General features: G+C 39.2%; 1 protein-coding gene across 1 annotated transcript in view; it reads right to left on the bottom strand.

Annotated features, from left to right (window-relative positions):
* Positions 1 to 6,135: 6,135 nt before the first annotated feature.
* The window catches only part of Fcho2 (FCH domain only 2), a 133,538-nt gene continuing 129,476 nt past the window's right edge, over positions 6,136 to 10,197 (bottom strand). Inside the window, exons 25-26 of the mRNA XM_013025285.1 lie at positions 8,855 to 9,019; positions 6,136 to 8,544 (exon numbers count right to left, since the gene is read on the bottom strand). Coding sequence (XP_012880739.1) covers positions 8,522 to 8,544; positions 8,855 to 9,019 — 188 coding nt within the window. The 3' untranslated portion in view covers positions 6,136 to 8,521. The remainder of the gene's footprint in view (positions 8,545 to 8,854; positions 9,020 to 10,197) is intronic.

The following is a 10,197-nucleotide window of genomic DNA, read 5'->3' as shown; positions in this document are numbered from 1 at the left end:
ATGCTTTCTTAGTTGGTAGTATGGTCTGGTCACTGTCCCTGAGCTCTTTTTATTTTCTACCCCTTTGAGCCACAGCTACACTTCCAGTTTTTGAGTGGTTTGTTGGAGATAAGAGTCTCATGGGGACTTTTCTGCCTCCTGAGTAGCTAGGATTACAGGCATGAGCCACCTGCAGCTAGCTGTAATGCTCTCTTGTAGGAGCTGAACTTCTAAAATATTGACTTTCCTGATTTCTGGGGAATGGGGAGGGCAGGAGCTGAAAAAAGATCATTTCTGATCACGGCTACTTTGCCAATATGTGGTATGTCTAAGTGAATTGCTTGTTGACTTCTGTCCTCAAGCCATGGCACCTTGCGGCCTAATCTAGAGGACTGGCTGGGGATCTGAATCTTGGACTAAATATTGTGGGTGCCATTAACTTGAGCTCACAAGGAAGCAAACAAACGGACTGAGAAAGAGCAGCAACACAGCCAACGCCAGAGAGCAAAGGCCATTTCACCTTGCGCAGCCACAGCAGTGGGTGCTATGGCCTTGCAAGGTGTCCATCTGCATATGCTCAGAGAGCCATGGAAACTGGCGTGCAGGTAACTTCAAAATGCACTTCCCACTCCGAAAATCCTGAAAATGCTAGTTTTCTAATGGGAATATCTCACTAATGGAAGTCAGAAAACCAGTGACTTAATCATGGTGGCATGCTCATCATTTTCACTTTATACTTTTGGGAATCTCAAAGGTGCAAATGCTGTTCACTATGGTAACATTGTAGTTCTGAACTTTAAAAAGCTCCCGTTTTTCTGGACTTCTATCCAGTCACACACACACACACACACACACACACACTTCTATCCAGTCTCACACACACACACACACACACACAAATTGCCACGTATTTGTTGCCCAAAGATTAAATGTTTGGGAGGAAGGGCAGTAGTGGGGTTTGAACTCAGGGCTTTATGATTGCTACACAGGCACTTTACCAGTGGACCAAACCTCTAGCTCTTTTTTTGCACTGGTTATTTTTGAGATGTTTTCATTTTCTCTCTAAGCATATGCCTGGGCTTTAATCCATCTACTTTAGGTCTTCTTTCTTACCTAGAATAACAAGCATCTGCCATCACACTTAGCTGCCAGTTGAAAAGGAGTCTTGTGAACTTTATTCTGTCCAGGCTGACCTACAACTATGATCCTCCCAATTTCAGAGGATCATGATTTGAAGCTAGCCCAGGTAGGAAAGCCTGTGAGACTCTTATATTGAAGCACTAAAAAAGCTAGAGAAGTGGAGCTATAGCTCAAGTAGTAGTGCTAGCCTTGAGGGGGTGGAGGGTGGGGGGTACAAAAACAAAAACTCAGGGACTGCACTAGGTCCTCAGTTCAAACCCCAGGACTGACACCAAACTACAAAAGTAAAAATCACACTTTGCCTTTTAATAATATTCTGGCAGTACTTTAATAGCAATGACTATAGATCTTCATGATTTTTTTTAACAGCTACATAGCAATTCATTACATGGGAGTAATCATGTTGTTTGGCCAACTCTCCTAATCCTGTTATGCAATCAGTAACTTTGTATGTATCTCTCTTGTCACATTATTTTTTTTAGAATATCTCAGGGTGATTACTAGTTTAAAATATGTAATTTTTTTCTAGCCAACTTCTTTATTAACATGAGAAACTCAGTATTCAGTGAGGAAGAGCAGTGTGACCAAGGTTACACAGCAGGTTAGTAAGGAATTTTGTTCTTACAGCACAAGTGAATCAATCCTAAAACAATTAGCAATGATCTCTGAAACTAAAGGCCTGGGTCACAGAGCTGATTATAAGAAGAACTGGGAGAGTTTTGAGGATGGAATGGCAGATTTTCATTGCCCAGGAGTTTCTCAACAATTTCAAGTATTTTTTTTCCCCTCAAAACCTTCTACAGTGTATGTTTTTATCTTCCTTTCCAGGGATTGGACCCATCTATCTCAAGAGGTCCTATTGCACAGGGACTGGGAAGTCCATCAGAGACTGCAAATTCAACACCAAGTCACAGGGCTGCAGCCATGAGGAAGATGTTAGTGTGAGAGGCAATCTTCCAATTGTGGGCTTCCAGAAAAAGCTGACAGCATGCTCAGAGGGGGCTGTGCTGCCGAAACTTCAGAGTATACAGACCAGTTGTCCTTGCTCTGAAGAGCCATCCTGAATTTCTTTTTCTTTTTTTGGCCAGTCATGGGGCTTCTGAATTTCTTTTTTTTTTTTTTTGGTCAGTCATGGGGCTTGAACTCTGGGCCTGGGCACTGTCCCTCAGCTCTTCAGCTCAAGGCGAGTGCTCTACCACTTGAGCTACAGCGCCACTTCCAGTTTTCTAGTGGTTTATTGGAGACAGGAGTCTCATGGTCTTTCCTGCCCGGGCTGGCTTTGAACTGTGATCCTCAGATCTCAGCCTCCTGAGTAGCTAGGATTACAGGCGTGAGCCACTGGCACCTGGCTGCCATCCTGAATTTCTCAGATGAACCTATAAGAAATCAGGTTCCATTTCTATCTCTGGTTAATGGTATTTGTCACCCAGCATTTGAAAATGTGACCAATTAGAAAAGAGGTATAAACACCAACTCCCTAGTGGCAGAGGTGGAAGCATCCAGCGTGGGCTGCATGCTGCCCTGGGATTGTACATGCAGTACAATGGGAACTCAAGTTCTTTTGGCAAGGTTACCATGGTCTACCACACCTGCAGCATCCTTGCCAAGTGTCCTTCTAAGAACCCTGAGTATCCATGCAGGCAGTGGCTCTGAAGATCCCGTTGACCAGCTCAGTAGGCAGTGGGAAACAAGATGAGACTAACAGCATTATACCCAGAGACATTCTGTTCTGGAGGCAAGACCTCCAAAGTCAGCCCTGGCTCTCCTTCTGTGAGTGACCTTGCCCTGAGGTAGCCAGTGGGATGAATTCCTCCTTGTCATGCAGGAGACCAATCCAATGCTAATTACATGGCCAGGAAATTCTATGTAATGCTTTCCACTATGCCTCAAATGATCAGGTCCTGTGCATCATCAGGCACAGAGCTGGCACACTTGGTATCACTTCCTGGGAGTTTAAACAGTTAGCAAATGCACACACATCCGGATGAAGGATGCTTCCCCTGCTGGGCCCCTACCTGGACAGTAATTCTTAACCTTGGCTCCAGCATACTAAAGGTGCTACTGCACCAGTCGGCCATAGCACCTCATATTAGTTGACTACCCGATAAGGACATAAGTTTGAACTGTACAGCACAAGGCTAAGCCATGCATCACTTGTGGGTGAACAGGAATGTACCCATGGAGGGGGGCTTGCTGCCTGAAACACCTAACCATATCTCCAGGGAGCTCTGGCAAGGCTATAAAATGTGGCCAGTCATCAGTGTCCCAGTATGCTTGGCACTCTCGAGATAGCTTAAGAGTTGAGTGAAATCATAGACTTACACCAAAGTTAAGTTTTCTACAACTGTTGGTGGTTGGTAAAGCGAGCCAGGCTAAGTTCTGGCCATGATGGCACACTCCCAACAGCAACAGTCCTCCTTTTTCTAGGGTCCAGGCACAAGGTAGTGATGGCTCAGCAGAAGGCTCCGAGTGGGAAGGTCTGCACACCTTGATGTCTGGCTTCTCTCCTCAACACACCTCCTGGAAGACTTCCTTCCCTCTGGATAGCTTCGCACACTCTTAGTGTGGCTGCATGACAGGCACAGGGCACTGAAGGGAGTCAGCAGTCAACATTTCCACGTTTTATCATGCTACCAGTCATCAAGAGCTGCCAGACGGGGGCTCAGGAATGGAAATTGTTTCTCTCAATTCTGGAGGCTAAAGGTCCAAGACAAGGCATTGAGAGGGTTTCTCCCGATAGCTCTCTGTCCCTGGTTTGTAGATGACCAAAATTTCTCATTATGTCCTCAGAGCGACTTCCCTCTGCTTGTGTCACACACAGATTTATTTGTAAAAAGGCTCAAACTGTTCTCTAGGAAAGTTATGCAAACTTACTGTTCCAAAGAGTAAAATGTAGAATACTTATCCCCCAGCTATAGATGTAAACATATAGTCTGGACCTATAGTCCCCCATAATGCAAATGTAAGGAAAAGACCAAGTAAATAACTTATATCAATGTAATGCCAGAATCAAATAGCTTGCAAATTTTAAGATATAAACAAATCATATTAAGTGAGGTAAGCCAAGCTCAGAGAGACAAACAGCGCATGTTCTGATATGCAGAAGTTAGATCTAAAACACTGTGATGTAATGAATTATACAGGATTCTAATATACATACTGAAACAAACTCCAAGATATGGAAACAAAACACTTTTTTTTTTTTTTTGCCCTGAGTTCAGGGCCTGGCACTGTCCCTGAGCTTCTTTTGTTCAAGGCTAGCACTCTATCATTTGAGCCTTAGCACCACTTCTGGCTTTTTCTGTTTATAGGATACTGAGGAAATGAACCTAGGGCTTCATGCATACTAGGCAAACACACTCTACCACAGAGCCACATTCCCAGCCCCAAAACACTTAAAAAAAAAGTTTTTACTTTTTGAAGATTCTGTCTTCTTTCCCTTATGTATGGTGCATTCATGTGTCCATCTTTGGGAGGGTGGGACGGGGGGCACAGAACTTGAGGGAAAAGGGTGCAAAAGTGCAGCAGTGGAGCTCGCTGAACACTGATGAAAGAAAGTGAGCTATATAACTCACGGGTGAGCCGGGAGAGGGGGACGAGGAGAGAACGAGGGAACAGAGGGCACTATACCAAAGGAGATGTACATCTCTGTAAATCACCTCTATAATAACAATACAATTTTTTTAAAGATATGAGGGGAAAAAATAGGTCTCTGTTTAAACTATTTCCTAATTATTTTCTGTTACTTGGAAGTTAACAGTTTTCACAGATAAAATTATTTAATACTAAAGATAAACAATGAATTTAGTTATCACAAATGATCGTTCAGACATAATTAGAGGAAGTATGGAGAAAAGCCACATTATACTTTAAAATGGGTATAAAATACCAGCAAATAGTAAAATCATGGAAAACAATACTTCAGTATAGAATGCCACAGACACTATAAATGCACCTTAGAGAAAGAACAATATGAATATTAGAGATGGGGTAGGTGATGGAGGACTACTGTTGATCAAAATCCTGTTTTCTTTTCCTCCTGGAACTTAATCACATTTCATTTCTCCCCTTTCTTTTTTTTTTTTTCTTGGTCAGTCGTGGGGCCTGAACTCTAGGCCTGGGCGCTGTCTCTCAGCTCTTCAACTGAAAGCTAGCACTCTACCACTTGAGAGTCAGCCCCACTTCTGGCTTTTTCTGCTTATGTGGTGCCAAGGAATCGAACCCAGGGCCTCATGCATGCAAGGCAAGGACTCTACCACTGAGCCACCTTCCCAGCCCCATTTCTCACCTTTCTATGGAGCTAGCTATAGCCATACCCATGCCATGGCTCAACAAGTGTAGGTGGAAACAATGAAAACTCCAAGTCTTTGCTAGCATATCTCCTGGCCAAATGGACAGGTTTTCAGCATCATCACAAAATAGAAGGGGCCTAGTTCCCATGTGGCTGTATGGACCACAGCTAACTACTCAAACCTACTTAGAACTGTGATGTGAGCGACACAAGCACTGTGTTCAGCCACTGTGTTCGTGGGGTTACCCCACAGCTAGATACCCTTTTGTCGAACAGAGGTGGGGGTGCAGGTAATGAAAAAAGCAGCACGAGAGATACCTGGCATAAAATGGTAAGAAGGTTCCCACCTGGACTAAATAAACTGTCTGTTATGATTTAATTCTCTCTCTTGGAGTTTCCTTCTTTTGCTCCTTTCTTAATCTGCCATTTTGCAGCAAGCTTGACGATCCTGACTACCTCTTTGAAAAAGTATATTTTAAAATTGGGCTAAAATTTAATATTAATTTAAAGATATTAAAATAATCCCTTGTTAAACAATTTTGACTATTTGGAGATATGTTCCAAACAAAGTTTTCCATATGACACATGAAAACTAAGTAATAGTTCATCTATATGTCTACAAAACTGGTGATATGAAGTTCATTGTTTGCCCACCTGTACTGACCTGAAAGCTACCACAGAGCAACCACTGTCAGCAAGGGAACAAAGACACACTATACCATCAATAAATTATATATTACATGTTTATTAAGGGTACAACTTTCATGTAAAATTTACATTTTATGAAAAAAATCAAAAATATTTACAAAATTTTGGAAGATAGATGTGCATTGTTCTAATTACAACCCAAAGTAGTAAATAACAATCCTTAAAAACTCACATTTGTTAGAGTTCTGTGTTTACAAGTTCTTAGTTAAAGAGGCAGCTACTATGTTTATTACTATACATAAGCAAGAACCAGCTTGCTCATACCTTTCGCATTGAAAACCTACTGTTTCTTTTTCACTCCATTAGATTTTTAAATGAAAAAAAAATCAATATAAACTCATATGGCTTCAAACTTATAACCTGTACCCAATACAAATTTATATATCAATACTTAATATGAAGACTGTGATAATTAAGAAAGTGCAGAAGTTTAACCATTTCACTAATTTGCACATTTTAAGTAATACTTGATTAAAAACAAACAAGGTGAGTATAATAATGTCAGAATTCCAGTAATAAAACATCAACTGCCAAAAAAAGCAGTTTGATTGCAAAGCAGACTTACAGTTAAAATTCCAAGAGGGGGGCTGTAATTGGCATTTTAAGGAGCACAATATAAGAGTTAGAAATTCTAATTTTGCTATTTAGTAAAGACGAACATTTTAGCAAAATGTCTTATTTGTTGCTTTAGTCAAATCTAAATTTAGAACGGGACTAACACTGAATATATGAAAACGCACATACTGTGTTATACATTTCTAAGGTGTGGATTTCCTCTGTATTTAGTATAACAATATGTTACATAAATGGCTAGTAAAAAGGCTTTTGTTTTCTGTAATGTTTAACAGGAAAATTAGTGGTTTTATATAAATTGTCACATAACAAAGTATTACTTCTACTATGAAAAATGAAGGGCACTGGTATTTATCATTATAAATAAAATTCCCATTTGAAAGTTATGCAATTTTGTGTAAAATATTTTTTCAATTAACCAGGACTTGTTAAAATGAGGGTTTTACTATAAGTAGTCCATTTTAAGAAATGCTTAAGCCAACCTATCACTTCAAATAATTTACATATTGTTACCTTATGGGAATTAAGAACAAAAACATAAAAATGTACAATTGTTCAAATTTTTAAATGAAACCAAATGAAAGTACTCTTCCTGTTTCCAAAAATGAATCTTTCTTTGTAATACTCATAAAGTACTACAAAATTCAAGTCCACAAACCAGTAAATAACTGTGTGAAATTTCAATGGTAAAGAGGGTCAAAGGAAATGCTACCTTGAGAGTTAAAATACCACAGCTGCCATTTCATTGACAAACTTTCTCAGAATTTATCTGTTTCACATACTTTTCGTGAGATTCATGTAGAATATCTGAGGTGATCACTTAGGTTTATTTCTCTTTCTAGTGGCTACAGTGTTATCACTAAATAAGTGAGCCAGGGCTAAATATAAATTATTCTTTAGTTATTTTGAATTCCCTTCCCGATTGCAGGACAGAGGTATTTACAAGACTTGCAAATATCTTGTAAAACTGCTTGGCCACCGGAAGCTTCTGACTAGAAGACCCAGCTCTGAGGACGTGAGGCACACTAATGGACATAGGTAGATAGGCACATTTCTGGGTTTTGTTATTGTTTTAAAAGGCACACATTATGTAAAACATACAAAAATAAATTAAATCTACAGCATTAATTCATCAAAACAATCATAACTTTTATAAAGTTAATTAACTGCAGAAGAAAGTTTTCTGCTGTCTTTTGCAAGCTTATTTTAAAACACATTGCACTTGAGAATTTTAACAAAATCATATAAAATACCACTTACACTTTATTAATATGTGATGAGAATCAAATTATATTGTTTGCATACAGCTTGGACTCTGGTCTCATTACCTTATGGCACATAACTCAATTTGATTGAGTGTTTTGAGTGACCGTTATTCAAAATTTTAAAATTCACATATCCTCATATCCATCCAATATCAAACTTAAGAAATTTCAGAGCTATCCAACCCTACAAATTTACAGAAAGCTAAATTTTGTGCTTGCTCTCCTGAAATTATAGGCCTATTTTTTTGACACTATAAGCGACTTTTTCAAACAGATATTGAAGATAACTTAAAATTTCGGCCTACAAATACTTCATTTTTACTTGAGAATCTGAATAAATGTGCTTCTTGAATATTGCATTTGATCATTACTGTGTAGAAAACCATTTCAGTGCTATTTCTTTCAATGACTCACTTTGAAAGTGCGATTTAATGTTTGTTGTAGTCAGCTCTCAAATATGAAGTTTAAAAGACATCATACAACTTAGAATAGTGTTTGGAAAGAACAGATAATGCAGAATGGAAGGTTGAACTATTTCCTGGAGCTAACCACTTTCATAGGTCCATCAACAATCCGCTAGGTATCGTCCTGAAAAACAATAAGCACAGCTTTGCAATCATACTTTCAAATACACCCAAGGAGGACATTTCTCATTGTGGTTACAGACATAGCACCCAGTTCCCATCTGCTGTTTACAATACATTAGAGTCACATCACAGGTGTTCAGCTATACTGACCACAGGAATGCACTCAACAGGTAGGTATGTCTCTACCTTATAACAAGAATGACACAAAAAACATCCATGTCTTTGGCTTATAAACTTGATAATTGTTTAGTAGATGCTAGAATACAAGTATTTCCCACATACATTAAGCAATTTGAATCTTCCCAACTTACCAGTGGCAAATCGCTTCTTTACTAAGGAAAGCCTATACCCAGTGCCAACAAGTTCAATGTCTACCCCTGACAGGGTACTTCCCTCACTGAGGAATTGCACTGCAAGTGTTGTGGGTTTACTGGGTCCTTCTGAAAGATCAAATTTTGCTCTCAGGGACCCAGAACCTACAAAGAAAAGAAAAAGGACTTACACAGAGTAAAATGCATTGCTACCAAATAAAATCAAATGAGCACATAAGCTAAATTCTATCCATTCCATATTAAGTTCATGAGATAAGTAAAGAAACCACTGTTCTATTTCCAAACCAGATTTTATTCAGTGAATCTGAATTTTCACTAAGTAATTTTAATTCATGTTTCCCTTTGACTTCAAAGATCTTCTCTATTGAGAAAGGGAATAAGATATAATCAAGGGCAGAACAGGGGGAAACCCTACATAGGCAGTATAAAGTAAAAAACAAATGACTGCTGAGTATCAGATCACGAAATAGGAAAGGAAGGAAAAGCAGCTACCTATTGGGAAGGGTTGATTCAGCATAACCATTTTTTATTCATTTTTATTTTTACCTGTTTAGCTATTTCAAAAGTCCTTGCTTATTTACATAATCATTCATTCAAAATACCTCAGTCTAACAGCATGGCAGAAACAACAGAACATAATTATCATGAATATGAAATGTTACAAAGGAGAAGCCATTAGGCTCAAAAGTGTACCTGTCTTCTGGAAGTTATATATGGTGATGAGTGTGTTTATTTATGTGGTATTATGGATTGAACTCAAGAGTCTACTACTTGCTAGGCAAGCACTCTATTGCTTGAGTCACACTATGCTAGCCTTTTGTTATGCCAGTTATTTTCAAGACAGTGTCTTGCTTTGCCACCCATGCTAACCTAGGACTTGTTGATCCTATCCTGTTTCTCTGTTTTGAGGATGACAGACACACACTAGAGTTAGACCACTGTGCTTTCTTCCCCAGAGTTGAGATGACAGGTATATGCCACCATGCCCAGTTATTGGTTGAGATGGGAATCTCGTGAACTTTTTTTTTTTTTTTTGCCCAGACATGCCTCTAACACCAATTGTCTGTCCCTGTTACTTCTTAAAATACACACTATTGGCCAGGCACAGTAACTACATGAACATGACAGGATACTTCAGAGAACATAATGCGTTTCAAAGACAGAGGTCCTATTCCAGAATAGCTACAGAACAGGATACAAGTACAGAACAGCAAATGAGAGAGAAATACAAAGGACCAGGCCATGTTAAGAAATTTATGACATATCTAAGGGTTCATTAGATATGTATTTTAATGTTTTTTCTTTCATGCATGTGTTTCTAA

The sequence above is a fragment of the Dipodomys ordii genome, unplaced genomic scaffold (assembly GCF_000151885.1).
Source record: "Dipodomys ordii isolate 6190 unplaced genomic scaffold, Dord_2.0 Scaffold83, whole genome shotgun sequence".
In the NCBI taxonomy this organism is placed as follows: Eukaryota; Metazoa; Chordata; class Mammalia; order Rodentia; family Heteromyidae; genus Dipodomys; species Dipodomys ordii.
The sequence above is the reverse complement of the archived record's forward strand: the minus strand, read 5'-3'. Positions and strand labels throughout refer to the sequence as shown.